Below are 14,195 nucleotides of genomic sequence, written 5' to 3' on the forward strand. Positions count from 1 at the left end.
GCTGGAGGGGGACAGGGGCCATCAGCACCCTGGGGACACTGCCAGCCCTGTGGCTGCTGTGCAGACCCCCAGCCCTGCTCACCTGGAAGGCGCTCGGCCTCTTTGGCTTTGGCTCCTCCTGCACCTCCTCCTCCTCCTCACTGTCCGACTCAAAGAGGAAATATTCCCCAGAACGCAGCACTGATGGGGGCACAGGATGTCACAGCACAAACAGGGCCATGGCAGAGGTGTCACACCCCAGGCTGGCCCTGCTGCCACCTCCCAGAGCTCTGCCCAGCACCGAGGACACCCGTGGGGACATCAAAACCAACGACTCGACTGCCACGTCCCCAAAGCGGTGTCACTCAGAGGTGACCAACATCAGTGACCCCAAACCCAGCCTGGCACCCCCAGTCCAACACCCCATTAGTGCTGGGGAGCAGAGAAGCCATGGTTAGTGCTCTGTGGGACAGGGGACATGCAGGGTGTCACCTTGGCCAAGCAGTGCCACCAGCACCCCGGTGGGGGGACCTCTCTGAGGGGCTGTGCCCCATCACGGCCCCGTGCCAGGGCTGTACCTGCAGCATGGTCTGACCACGGCTGCCACCAGCGCTCCCTCTGCCGGGACGGGTCCGTGGGGTCACCGGGCTCTGTGGGATGGCAAAATGGCAAACAGGGCTGAGCATGGCCACACTCAGGGCACCCACCCTGCCTGGGGGCACTCAGGGCAGGAGGAGTCACCACAGTGGGTGGCAGTGATGGGTCACAGTGCCACCTGTGTGTCCAGAAAAGGGTTGGGGACAGGGCAGGGACCCTCCTGCTCTCACCTGATCTGGCCCCTTCCTGCCCCGGGCCGGTGCTGCGGGGCTGCCGCTCCTGGCGGTACTTCTGCTGCTTGGCTCGGATCCGCTCCATCCTGGAGGCACAGGGTGCTGCAGAGCCCACTCCCCCACGCTCCCAGGGGTACCCCAAACACAGGGGTGCCCCAAAATTCAGGGAGAGAGGTCCCAGTGCCCCCCAAAACCCACTCACTGCCGCTTCAGCTGGTCCAGCGACTTCTTCTCGGCTCGCCGGTGCGAGTTCAGGCTCTTCATGATGCTGGCCTTGAACAGCGCCACACCCCTAGGGGACAGGGGACAGGGGAGGGTCAGGGGCACCCCCTGCACCCATGGGGATCCCCCAGGACCCCAATCCCACCTGGAAGCCTGCAGGGAGAGGCCTGGAGGTTCCACATGACGTGCAAGTAGTAGGAGCTGAGGAAGATGCGGCGCTGGAGCAGCAGGAAGAAGAAGCAGATGCTGTCCCATATGATGCCAGCCTCCTCCACGGGCAGCGTGCAGTCGTGGTCCTTGTGCGTCGTCTTGGCTGGCAGGCAGAGGTGCAGGCAGGTCAGGCAGCAGCCCAAACCTGCAGCCCTGAGCCCTCCAGAGCAGCAACTCACGGTTTGTAGTAGCCCTTGACGGTTGCAGACGAGGCTGAAGAGCTGGATCACCCAGCAGAAATTGTTCTGCATCTGCTGCACGAAGACGCAGGACAGGAGCTGCGGGCAGAGAGGGCACACACGGCTTTGTCACCAGCCCAGGCACGCCCCAGAGCGACCTGAGCAGAGGCACACGAATCAACCACACACCGACAGCATGTTTTTTGGAGATGATGATGGTGATGTTGTAGAGGATGAGGCAGTCCCAGAGCGCCAGGCGGGCGCGGGTGGGCTTGCGCAGGATGGCAGTGCCCGAGAGCAGCAGGTAGAAGCAGGCCAGCACGTAGCCCAGGCCAAAGAGGCTGATGCGGTTGGCACCAGTGATGAAAACCACCACGAGGACCACCCAGAAGAAGTAGTAGAACACCACCACCTTCGCCATGTCCAGGTAGGACCTGCAGATCAGAGCAGGGGTCTTGTCTTGTCCCTTCCCAGCACGGTGCCAGTCCCCCCACCAGCTCTCTCAAAGGGATTTGTCCCAGTTTATGGCACAAAGCTGAGGGTCCTGCACCATCACCAGGGGTGTCCTGGACCACCTCATCTCCTTCCAGAAGAGCCTCAGGGTGCTCCTGCTCCAGCCATCAGCGGGGTCATGTCCAAAGGGGTTCCAAGCCCACTCTAGGGATCCCAGCCCAGCAGGTCCCATCCTACCCACACCCATCCAAGGGTGGGATCTCCTCTTGTCCCTATCCCAAAGGCTCCCATCCCAGGGGGGAACCCATGTTGTCCACACCCCAAATTTTGGCATGCCAAGGTTGGAATTCCAAGGGTGGGATTCCTTTGTGTCCATACCCCAAGGGGTCTCACCCCACCCTGTCCATTCCCCCACCCCAGAGGAGCGCCCCACTCACTGCCCACAGGGAATCCCACCCCACAACCCCATCCCAAACTGAGGGGCTATTCTGGGGGCACCCACTTGCAGTACACGAAGTTTGGGGTGGGGTTGTGGTGGTCCTGCTCCCGGTCCAGCCGCTCGGAGTTGTCCCCGGCCGCCTGCAGCCACGGCTCGGAGCGCTCGGCCTCGAACACGCGCCACTGCTGGGCCGCGCACAGCAGCAGCATGAAATCATCTGAGGGAACACGGCTCAGCCCGGGCCACAGCCTGCCCCAAAGCCCTGGCACCCCAAAACCCTTCCCCAGGGTGTGGGGCAGCCCAGGTCACTCCTGTCCAGCATGGGGAGCTCATGAATTCCCTCCTCCAGGTGTGGCTTTCCTCTTTAACCTAGTGTGCATCTCTCCATGCCCCCAAAAGGGGTTGGGAAAATAATTCAGTGCCCCCAAAAAGGGGTGGGGTTTGCCAGGACTCCCTCTCCAGTGGGGTGTGTGTGATTTAAGCTCTACCTCCTCTCCACCCCTCCTGCCTGTCCTTCCTTCCCCCTCCTGGAGGCAGGATGGCCAGGAAGGATCAGAGGTTTTGGGGGATAGGGGCAGGAATAGCGTGACCCCATGGGCACAGAGGAGGAGCAGGGGGAGCAGGGGGCTGCCATGGGCTGGAGCAGGGGGACAGGGCTACTCACTGATGAGGTTGGTGGATTTGGGAACCTGGAAGAAGTCGGGCAGGTAGAGCCACTTGACGAGCGCCGAGTTGACGGGGATGGCGCTGCTCCAGCGCCACGGATAGTCTGGGTGGGCAGGGGGCACAGTCAGCTCCAGGCCTCTCCCCCTGCCCCTTCCCAGGCCCCACAGAAAGGCTGAGCGTGCCCCTTACCCAAGCAGAGAGCAGGGGGCATGCCCAGGCACAGCAGGTACTGGTAGAGGAAGAAGATGACGAGGAAGAGGCAGTACTTGGGCCAGAGGCGGGCGATGGCCGCGCGCCGCCGCCGCGTCAGCATCACCACGAGCCAGCAGCCGTGCAGGATCACCAGGAAGTTCATCCTCTGCCCGATCACGTTCACGATCATCAGGAAGCAGATCTGGGGGCGCAGCGGGGCGCGGGGCTCAGCCACCGGCACGCTGTGAGCACACAGCCCCTCCCCACGGCACCCACGCCCCCACCTCCAAGCCAAACTTGTAGTAGAAGTAGTTGATGAAGTATTTGGCGCAGCTGACGAGGCCCAGGTCCAGGTGCTCACGGGAGATGTCCTCGAAGATGGTCTCGGTGGCGGGGGCCACCAGCTGCTGCTGCTTGCGGTAGTACTGCTGGCGCCGGTACACCACGGCCTCGAACACCAGCAGCAGCAGCACCTGCAGGTGGTTCTGCAGGGACAGCAGGGCATGTCAGGATTCAGGATCCCCCCCCAGGCAGTGCCCACAGCACCCCCGTGCCCACCTTGACGTAGTCCCAGGTGGGGTAGTGCTTCCGGACGCCGAACCAGTTGGCAGGGTCCACCAGGTCACGGTACAGCGTGGAGTTGGCCAGCTCCTCTGGGGTCAGGTTGGTGCTGTTGGCTAGGGGCTGCCAAGGGGAGCACCAGGGGATGGCTCAGTGCCCCTGGGCCCCCCAGACCCCCCCTCCAGCCAGGGAGCCCCCCAAGAACCAGCCCTGCTGGGCACACCTGGGTGCAGTTGCTGGAGTACTCCTCGGGGTCCACGACCTTGAGCTGGTAGAGCATCTTGCAGACGATGATGATGCAGGTCCAGATGGTGGAGAGGCACGAGGCCATGTGGCGGAAGCGGCAGTAGGGCATGGCCAAGGCCCACAGCAGCACCAGCAAGAAGTTCATCACCGAGACCTGAGGTGGGGGTTGTGTCAGCACCTGGGGGGGCCCAGCTGAGCCCCCCAATCCTGCACCCCCCCCCAGGTACCTCCTCCAGGGCCACCCAGACCGTGTAGAGAGCCACCATCTTGACGACGTGGAGCTCCAGCACGCGCCTCATGAACACCTCCCAGCGGGTCACCATGGCCGAGAAGGACTGGCCCAGCACCACCAGCCGCTCCAGCACCAGCCCCCACTTGTTGGACTCTGTGGGACATGGACCCTCATGGACACCCTGCAGCTTGGCTGGCTCTGAGGACACCCCACCTCATCCCCAGTGTCCTTCCTTGTTCAGAAAACCCTTTTCCACAACTCCCCCACCTGGAGAACCAATCCTTCCCACAACCTCCAGCCTCTTCCTGGCTCACAGGGCATCCTGATCCATCCTCGTATTCTTCCACTCCAATAAACCCCTGCACTATCCTGGTCCCATCCTGGCTTTCAGGACACCCCAATCCATCCCCATTCCCTCTCAGAGGCCACCCCAGTCCATCCCCATTCCCTCCCAGATTTGAAGGACACTCCACTCACACCCTGAAAGTCTCTTCCAGGCTCCCAGGATGCCCCAATCCATCTCTCCATACCCTCCCACTCTTGGATATCCACCCAAATCCCACTCCCTACCCTCCCAGTCCCTCCTGGCTTGGAGGACACCCCATCCCAGCCTGTCCCCACCCCTGCCCCGTACCCAGGGACTCGGTGTCGGAGTCTCTGGACTGGGCGGTCTCGGCAGCGGCCGCATCCCGCAGCAGGCGGCTCCCCTGCAGCTCCTCAGACCTGTGGGAAGGGGGGCTCAGAGCAGGGATGGCAGGCTCGGGGTGCAGGGGGGTCACCCAGCACTGGCTCCCACCTGGGGATGTGGCAGGGGGCCGGAGGGGGGGTGTGGACTTGCGCCAGGTCAGTGATGTGCATGAAGGGCTCGTGGAAGCAGTGGAGCTGCAGGGTGCAGGCCAGGAGGAAGAAACCCGTCGTGAGGATGCTGGTGAGGAGCCTGGACATGGTGAACTGCTCCAGGCCCAAGTCACTCAGCCTGCATGGGGAGAGGAGGGTCAGCACAGGGTCTCATCCATCCCACCCCATCCAGGTACCGAGGCTCAACCCCCCAGCCCTGGCCGTGCCCTGGTGCCAGCAGGGACCCCATGGCAGGCAGGGGACACTCACTGGCTATCATTGAGCCCCGTCAGGTTCTTCCAGTACATGGGGAAGTCATCAAACTGGTAGGTGTAGTTCATGATGAGCACCAGCATGGTGTAGGCCACCACCAGCCACCAGAAGCCCTTGAGCACCTTGCGCCACAGGCTGTAGTACACCTGCGGGGACAGGGACATCAGCAGGGCCACCCTGGGGGTGGCACAGGCCCCCAGGAGCCCCCCAGTCTCCCCACCTGGAACAGGATGAGGCAGAGCAGGAACAGGAGCATGTAGACGATCTTGAAGACGACGAGGCGGCCGGTGAAGGTCACCACGATGAACTTGGCGGCGCACACCAGGATCCAGAACTTGGCGAAGAAATTCTTCACCACCTCCCCCAGGCTCTGCAGCACATCCCGCATCTGCCCGGTGTCTGTGGGGCACGGAGGGGCTGCAGGAGCCGGGCAGGGGCACTGGGGTGTGCCCCCACAGCTGTGGGGTGCTGGGTGTGGGGCACTGGGGTGGCAGCAGCTCACCTGTGTCCACCACGGACACCTCGGTGAGCGGCGTGGCCGGGGAGCTCCTGGTCAGCACCTTCTCGCTAACGAACTGGCGCAGCAGCATCCAGAAGGTGAGGGTGAACAGCAGCTGTGGGGACAGGCAGTGAGCAGGGACAGGGGACAGGGCTGGGACAAACCCTGGAAACTGAGAATTTCTGTGCAGACAGGCACTGACCCCCCAGGAAAACACTGAGGCCACGGAGAAGGCTTCCAAAATTAAATTATAGAACTGAGATTGTGATGTGTAGTTTGACTAGAAGTGTATAATACCACACAGCAAAAAACTCAGAATTTAAAGTTTTAAGATGGAGTAATATATCTATAACAAAATGAAAGTTTTAGAGCAGAAGCTTAGTCCTTCTTCACCTTCTTCTTCATGAGTCTAAGTAATCTTTTGCAATTAAATAAAAAAGTCTGCATTGCAGGTAGTTAACCTACATAACTAGTAGTTAGTTATTAGGTTTAAAGTAAAAATAATTTAAGTAGCTTTTCTTAATTAAACAGTCAGCCCTTGAAAGGCCTTTAAAAAAAAACCCAAAACACATCTCCATTTTTAACTTATTAGCTAAAAATACTGTAAAACTCACTGTCTGTAAAAACATAACATAAATAAAAATTAATAAACATCTGAATCCAAACAAGAAAAAAAGGTTCTCAAGCTTTTTATCCCAACTCTAAAAAAAAAAAATAAATGAAACAGTGCAGTGCCATGCTTACCTTGGAGCCCAGGGTTATGCAGGGGTACATGGGGTGCACCAGCCCCAGGGGCTGCAGGCCTGGAGGGCTGGGCAGCTCTGCAGACACCTCCATGGCCCACACGTACTGCAGGACGCACAGGCTGATGCCATAGAGCACCAGCAGGGGCGAGCAGAGCATGGCACAGTGCCGCCGGCTCCGCACCGTCCAGATCAGGCACGCCCACACCAGCAGCACGAAGGTCAGCCAGCTGTGGTAGATGATGCTCCACACCTGGGGGCACAGAGGGTGAGCCCAGGAGGTGTCCCCAACATGTCTGTGTCCCCCCATCAGTGTCTGTGTCCCCTCCCAGCTCCTCACCATCATGGCAACGAGGGCGACCACGTAGCTCTGCTTCATGAGGACGTGGCCCAGGGTGTGCAGGGGCAGCCAGGCTGCCGGGTGCCTCCTGCCTGGCATGGGCAGGGGCACTGTCAGGCGGCTCCGGGCTGCAGGGTGTGGGGAGAGGGAGGTGAGACACCCCAGGGATGCAGAGTTTGGGGAGAGGGAGGTGAGACACCCCAGGGATGGAGGGTTTGGGGAGAGGGAGGTGAGACACCCCAGGGTGCAGGGTTTGGGGAGAGGGAGGTGAGACACCCCAGGGATGGAGGGTTTGGGAAAAGGGAGGGAGACACCCCAGGGATGCAGGTACAGTTTGGGGAGAGGGAGGTGAGACACCCCAGGGATGCAGGGTTTGGGGAGAGGGAGGTGAGACACCCCAGGGATGCAGGCAGGGTTTGGGCAGGGGCTGGGGTCAGGCTCACATGGGTTCAGGATGTGCACGGTGCAGTTCTCGCCGCTGCTGCTCGACATCCCGGCGTTGGAGGACAGCATGGGCTGAGGGCAGAGAGGGCTCAGAGCCCACCCTGGCACCCCCATCCCACACCCATTCCCTACACAGCCCCCCCAAACCCACCTTGGTGTCCTCAGTCACCTGCTCAGTGTCCCTGGGCCAACTCTCCAGCTCCACCAGGTCCGTTGGGGACGGCTGTGCCGGTGTCACGGGTCTCTGCGAGGGGCAGGAGCCAGCTCAGGGCACCCACTGCAGGAACGTGCCCCAGACCCTGCCAAGGTGGGCACCACACCTCCCCACCTCCCCCTGCAGCAGGGCTGGGCCAGCACACACGGTTGTCACCACTGTCACCATGGGGTGTGGCTCTGTCCTGCAGCCCTCACCTTGACATCCATCCGCAGCCGCAGCTTCACCAGCGTGGCCATGGCGTAGTAGAGCAGCAGCAGGATGCCAGGGTTGGCATAGACAGGCCAGTAGATGCTGGTGTTGAGGACCAGGGTGTTGGGCTGCGAGCAGTTGTAGTACAGGATGATGTCATTGAAGCCAAACATCCTGTGGGGACAGAGGGGGTGGCATTAACCCCCCCAAAGCCAGGAGCAGCAGCCCTGTGCTGGCACCACAGGGATGCTCAGGCTGCCCTCCCCGACAGGACAGCTCACCCCACACCCCAGGGGCACCAAGCACAGCTCCCACCCCCCAGACTCACCGTGCCCAGAGGGTGGGGGGTGGGAAGAGCCCCTGGACGAAGGGGGTCTGGTAGGCATAGAGGCACAGCAGGTGGCAGGCGCTGTAGATGCCCACGAGCACGCAGAGGACATTGAAGGCTCGGTGGCCGCCAGGGAGGTGACAGGCCCACCACGTGCACAGCCCCACGAAGAGCAGGAAGTAGACGGAGGAGGAGGCGGAGGGCAGGGTGATCCCTGGGGAGCAGAGCCCCGGGAGAGGTCAGTGCACAGCCCAGCAGCCCCCTGGACTGAGCAGCATCACAGTGCAGCCAGCATTCCTCCTCAGAGCAAGCATCCCTTCCCCTTGGACCGAGTTTTCCATCTTGGACCAAGCATCTCCTTCCTCCTGGACTCTAAATGCATCCTCAGACCACGCACTGCTCCTGCTTGGAATGAGCATCCCCTCCCTCCCAGACCAAGCATCTCTTCCTCCATACATCAAGTATTTGACCCTTGGAGTGAGATTTCTCCCTTGGATTGAACACTCTCCCACCTTAAACCTTCTCCTCAGCCTGTTTTCCCCTCTGGACCAAGCACCCTCCCTCCATGCACTGACCTTTCCCCCTTGGATGGAAAATTCTCCTGCCATGGACCAAGCATCCCCTCAAACCAAACCAGCCCGGATTGAGCACCCCCACTTCGGACCAAGCACCCTCCCGTGCCTCCCACATCCCGAGCCCACCTGCCAAGGCCAGCAGCAGGATGGCCAGGGCCTTGCCAGCCTCCCAGAGCAGCGAGTGAGCCTTGTCCCTCAGCCGCTTCCTGAGCCGCGAGTCCCTGCCGGCCGCGCGCCGCTGCCGCCCTGCGTCCTTCCCTTCCCTCTGCCGGGAAAACCAGGCTGCTGTGAGCTCCACGAGCTGATCCTGGGCAGCTCCCGGCCGTGCCTCAGTTTCCCTGCTCTGGGGAGGGCAGGGGTGGCCGGCCAGGTGGGCGCAGTGCCCGGCACCTGGCCGTGTTTATCTCGTCAGCACCGGGAAGCGCCTCCGAAGGGCGGCTGTTTTCCTTGGCTCAGGGACCCGGGTTCCCAGCACTGAGCTTTTTTCCAGGCTGCCTCCAGCCCCGGGCTCACGGCAAAGGCATCCAGGCTGGCCACTGCTCTGGTTACAGCCCGGCACGGCAGCCTGGGCTGGGGGGGAGTCCCCAAAGAGGGGCTGGGGGTGTCTGCCACAAGCACAGTGTCCCCGTGAGCTGGTGGCACTGCCAGGTGGGGCTGGCACGGCACAGCATGGCACAGCATGGCACAGCATGGCACAGCACGGTACAGCACCCACAGAGCTCGAGCTGGGATCCAGCACCCCATAACTGCCCACCCCACTGACCCGCCTGTTTGCCACCATCCCTGTGGCAATGCCAGAGCAAACACAGGCACTCCCCTCCACGGCTGAGTCACCCTAAGCTGTGTGACAATGGCCAAGCCCTCCAAGCTGGCCAAAACCGCCCCAAACTGGGTCCCTGACACTGGGGGATGTCCCCATGCCAAGCCCCAGGCTGTGCCCAGGGAAGGGACAGGGACACCCTAGCAGGGTGTCCCCATGGTGGGATGTCCCCACGGCAGTGGGGGTGGCTCTCACCCACTCAGAGGACTCCAGGGACTCGAGATTCCTTCTGGAGGTGGCAGGGCTGAGGCGGCCACACACGCACAGGGACAGAGATGACACCAGCAGGATGCCAACGTCGGGTGCCACCAGCCGCACCGAGTTGGGAATGTCACTCAAATCCAGCCTGGAGGGGACAGCAGGGCAGGGGAGAGCTCAGGGGTGATCCCCCAGCCACTGCCAGCCCCCAGCCCCACAGATCAGGGTGCCCTTACCTGGTGACCCCAATGTGCCGAGCAAGGACCTCCCAGGTGCTGCCTGTGGGAAGGAGGGGGGCACTGAGTGGGGCAGACCCAGGTGGGGAGAAGGTTCCCAGCCTGGGCACCCAGCACACACCCTGACATGGCACAGCATGTCCCCAGAGCTGGCACGTGGCTGGCACCCTGCAGAGCCTCAGCAGCAGCAGCAGGATGGGTCCCACATGTCACCAGCCTGAGGGTGCAGCCCCAGGCAGGGCTGTGGGTGGGTGGGTGGGTGGGGGTGGGCACAGGCACCCCCTACTCACAGCTGGGCCCCAGCAGCTGGTCCAGGACGGGCAGGGTGTACAGGCATATCTGGAACACCAGGTGGGCGAGGAGGAAGAGGATGCTGGTCCCCAGCAGAGCCTTGAGGATGCGGGTGGTGTGACCTGTGAGACACAGGCAAAGCTGTCACCCACCCCCCAGGCACACCAGCAACCCCAGCAGGGACCCTGCACCCTCAGGAGGAGCTGGGAAGGGGGCACTGTGCCCAGAGATCCCAGGGCCAGCATCCCAGCAGGGCTTTGCCCTCCCTGCTCACCCAGCACAGCCCCAGGGCACCTGAGAGCCAAACCCTGCAGCACCTCCTGGACCACACTGGGGTGCAGCCAGCACCCCAATCCCTGCTGGAACACCCATGGGAGAGCTCCAGGGATCCCCCCCAGCCCAGACCCCCCCAGCCCTTCCAGCAGCTGCAGCCGTGCCCCCATCCCACCCGGTTCCTGGGCCCTGTGCCCGTTTTCCTGGCCAGGGGGTGGGGTGGGCAGCGAGCCCACCACAGCTGTGAGCCGGCCTGGGGGCGGCCCTGGGCCAGCAGCTTTCCCTGTTCTTGTTTTTTCCTGTAAATCCACACCAAGCTGGGCAGTGCTGGGGCCATGCGAGCCCATGAAATATTCAGAGGGTAAAGCTTTTAGCTTTTAGCTGTGGGGGTGGGATCCAAGCCTGGCACAGGGGGGTACGAGCACCTGCCCTGGGCAGGGTGGAGGGGCTGCTCGTGGTGTGCCCACACAGCCCAGCCCTGAGGTTTTTGGTTAATAAGGCTCCAAAGTGGAGCAGGAGGGCTATTCATAGCCCTGCTGGGCTATAATTAACAGAGAGAGGCTCCACAGGAGCCACACTGCCCAGCCAGGGTGAAACCACAGGCAAGGTGCCTGCAGGAGGGGGGTGGCAGCTGCCTTGTCCCCACCTGTCCCACCCCTGCAGCCCCAGGTGAGCCCCTTACCTGTGGTGAATCGTGGGGAGGGCCCCGGGAACCAGGGCAGGAGCAGCAGGAAGAGCAGGTACACCAGGGACAGGACATTGTAGCGGAAAAGGCAGGCTGGGGACAGAGGGACAGGGTTAGTGACAGGGCTGTGGCACAAGGAGCTGTACCCCCTGCACCATGGGGATCCCCAACAGAGGCACCCTGAAATGCCAGGTGGTCCTGGGGTGATGCCAGGTAGGACAAGAGGGTCAAACCCCCCAAAAAAGTGCTGTCAGAAAGAGGGACACAGGCAGGACCTCAGGCTGTGCCACTCCTGGTGACCCACAAGGGGACAAGGGGACACCAGGGGAAGAAGAGCCAGGACAAAAATCTGCTGCATTCCCACATCATTCCCACAAAACCAGGCTGAGCACTGCAGGGACCCCCAGGGCCAGGCTGGGAGCCCAGCAGGGCTGGCACAGCACCTGTCCCCAGCACAGCCCTGCTCTGGGCGTGCCACCAGCTCAGCACCTTCCCCCTCACTTATTTTTAGATCTAAATTACAGCTTGTTTGGAGGCACGAAACTACCGGAGGAGCTGGGCTGAGCCAGCACCCTGCTGGGACAGACAGGGGACAGGAATGGGGACAGGGACGGGGACAGGGCAGCTGGGGATGCAGTGTTATTGTCACGTTCCTGTCACTGCACTGAGAGTGACAGACAGCAGCAGATGCACTGGCAGGAGCTGGCAGCACCCACAGGGCAGCCCCAAGGATGGGCAGCAGCACCAGGACACCCCCAGCAGCAGTGGGCAGTGAGCTTTGTCACCCTGCCCTGCTCCAGGACAGTCCCCCAGCCATGGGGATCCCTCTGGGACAGCCCCAGGAGCTGGAGCTGGGCAGGATAGGGAGCTGGGCACAGCCAGGGCAGGGAAATGGAGCTGGGCACAGCCAGGGCAGGGAGCTGGGCACAGCCAGGGCAGGGAGCTGGAGCTGGGCACAGCCAGGGCAGGGAAATGGAGCTGGGCACAGCCAGGGCAGGGAGCTGGAGCTGGGCACAGCCAGGGCAGGGAGCTGGAGCTGGGCACAGCCAGGGCAGGGAAATGGAGCTGGGCACAGCCAGGGCAGGAGCTGGAGCTGGGCACAGCCAGGGCAGGGAGCTGGAGCTGGGCACAGCCAGGGCAGGGAGCTGGAGCTGGGCACAGCCAGGGCAGGGAGCTGGAGCTGGGCACAGCCAGGGCAGGGAGCTGGAGCTGGAGCTGGGCACAGCCAGGGCAGGAGCTGGAGCTGGGCACAGCCAGGGCAGGAGCAGGAGCTGGAGCTGGGCACAGCCAGGGCAGGGAGTTGGGCACAGCCAGGGCAGGGAGCTGGAGCTGGAGCTGGGCACAGCCAGGGCAGGAGCTGGAGCTGGGCACAGCCAGGGCAGGGAAATGGAGCTGGAGCTGGGCACAGCCAGGGCAGGGAAATGGAGCTGGGCACAGCCAGGGCAGGGACCTGGAGCTGGGCACAGCCAGGGCAGGGAGCTGGAGCTGGGCACAGCCAGGGCAGGGAAATGGAGCTGGGCACAGCCAGGGCAGGGAAATGGAGCTGGGCACAGCCAGGGCAGGGAGCTGATGCTGGGCACAGCCAGGGCAGGAGCTGGTGCTGGGCACAGCCAGGGCAGGGAGCTGCTCCCCTTGCACCCCAAGGGAAGGGGGTGAGCAGGGGGGTTTCAGGGTGGGACTGGGGGTGAGGGGGACCCGGCTGGGTGCCAGGGACGTGCTCAGCACCACAGCCCGGCACAGCCCTTCCTGTGTTTATGGTTCCAATGGGACAGCACATCCTGGGGAGAGGGACAGCACAGCCAGGAGGGGACACAGCACAACCCCTGGGGACAGCAGGGCACCCTCCGAAGGAGGGAGAGCCCAGGACACGTCCCATGCTGGGGCTAACACCAACTGCAACCCCACAGCGGGGTCCCCAGGTGTCCCCAAACCCGCAGAGCACAGCCTGGCCCCGAGCAGGGGTGGGGGACACCGGCACCACCGTCACCAGCAGCCACCTCCCCGCGGTGACCCCGGGACGCGTCACCTCCCGCAGCCGCTGCCGAGGGCTCCTGGCTGTTTCGGCAAACCATGATCTCATGGAGCAAATATTCCAGCCGAGAGGAGCCTTCCCGGCACGGGGGCGAGACGCTGCTGCGGCTTCCGTGGGAGCCAGGCAGGGCCCCTTGGCATCGCCCTGGCACTGGCCACCCACCCCAGTGCCCACCCTGGGGTGACCCAGCCCCATCGTGAGCCCCCAGCCCTGCCATGGACACGTCCTGGGCGCTGGTGGCATCGAGGGGACACGGTGGCATGGCTGGGAGTCCCGGTGAGAGCACGGATTGGGGGGTACCCACAAGCTGTGACCCCATCCTTTGGTGCCACCAGCACCCCTGGGCTCCTCGGGCTGGCAGCTGACCCTGCACCCCTTGGGCATCAGCAGGGAATCTCCCAAAGTGATCCCAGATGGCTTCAACCAGGATGGGAGGGCAGGAGGTGACAGCCTGGTTTTGGGGACACAGCCTGGTTTTGGGGATGCAGCCCGGTTCTGGGGACCCAGCCTGGTTTTGGGGACACAGCCTGGTTCTGGGGACACAGCCCGGTTCTGGGGACACAGCCTGGCACCTGGTGACAGCGGGGTGTGCCGTGCCCGCTGCGTGGGTGCTGCACACATCCTGCACCACACAACCGGTTCCCTGCAGTGCTGACAGCGGGGAAAGCGCAGGCACAGGGAGAAAAACCAGTTTGGCGTGTGGGGAGAGCAAACCCGCCCTCCGAGCAGCCAGCTGGGTGGGGGCAGCACCCACAACGCCCACGACACCCCGGGGTGTCCCTCTCTGAGCTCTCACCTTGGCCCCCAAGTCAGGTATCCTGCACTGGAGCCCCAATTCCTGCTCACCCAGCCCCAGGATCAGCCCCCAGGCTGCTGGGAGTTCATCACCACCACGGCCAGCATGTGAAATATTAACATTAATGAGCCAGGAGGATAAACTGCAGCACTGGGGAGCTGTGCCGGGGTTCCCTCATGCCAGCCTTAATTGAATTTCCCCGTGGGAGGG

The 14,195-nt window shown here is 62.9% G+C and overlaps 1 protein-coding gene across 1 annotated transcript in view; it reads right to left on the reverse strand.

Annotated features, from left to right (window-relative positions):
* The window catches only part of LOC117001562 (piezo-type mechanosensitive ion channel component 1-like), a 13,767-nt gene extending 383 nt beyond the window's left edge, over window positions 1–13,384 (reverse strand). The window contains 29 exon segments of the mRNA XM_033069985.1: window positions 20–180; window positions 558–629; window positions 807–895; window positions 1,012–1,101; window positions 1,177–1,195; window positions 1,198–1,519; window positions 1,614–1,854; window positions 2,376–2,529; window positions 2,977–3,081; window positions 3,168–3,372; window positions 3,455–3,655; window positions 3,729–3,854; window positions 3,955–4,131; window positions 4,205–4,362; window positions 4,844–4,932; window positions 5,006–5,185; window positions 5,317–5,933; window positions 6,563–6,814; window positions 6,902–7,029; window positions 7,345–7,417; window positions 7,497–7,589; window positions 7,757–7,925; window positions 8,080–8,293; window positions 8,781–8,919; window positions 9,670–9,820; window positions 9,909–9,951; window positions 10,199–10,321; window positions 11,155–11,250; window positions 13,063–13,384. Coding sequence (XP_032925876.1) covers window positions 20–180; window positions 558–629; window positions 807–895; window positions 1,012–1,101; window positions 1,177–1,195; window positions 1,198–1,519; window positions 1,614–1,854; window positions 2,376–2,529; window positions 2,977–3,081; window positions 3,168–3,372; window positions 3,455–3,655; window positions 3,729–3,854; window positions 3,955–4,131; window positions 4,205–4,362; window positions 4,844–4,932; window positions 5,006–5,185; window positions 5,317–5,933; window positions 6,563–6,814; window positions 6,902–7,029; window positions 7,345–7,417; window positions 7,497–7,589; window positions 7,757–7,925; window positions 8,080–8,293; window positions 8,781–8,919; window positions 9,670–9,820; window positions 9,909–9,951; window positions 10,199–10,321; window positions 11,155–11,250; window positions 13,063–13,384 — 4,809 coding nt within the window.
* Window positions 13,385–14,195: the final 811 nt, after the last annotated feature.

Source organism: Catharus ustulatus, chromosome 11 (genome assembly GCF_009819885.2).
Source record: "Catharus ustulatus isolate bCatUst1 chromosome 11, bCatUst1.pri.v2, whole genome shotgun sequence".
Lineage (NCBI taxonomy): Eukaryota > Metazoa > Chordata > Aves > Passeriformes > Turdidae > Catharus > Catharus ustulatus.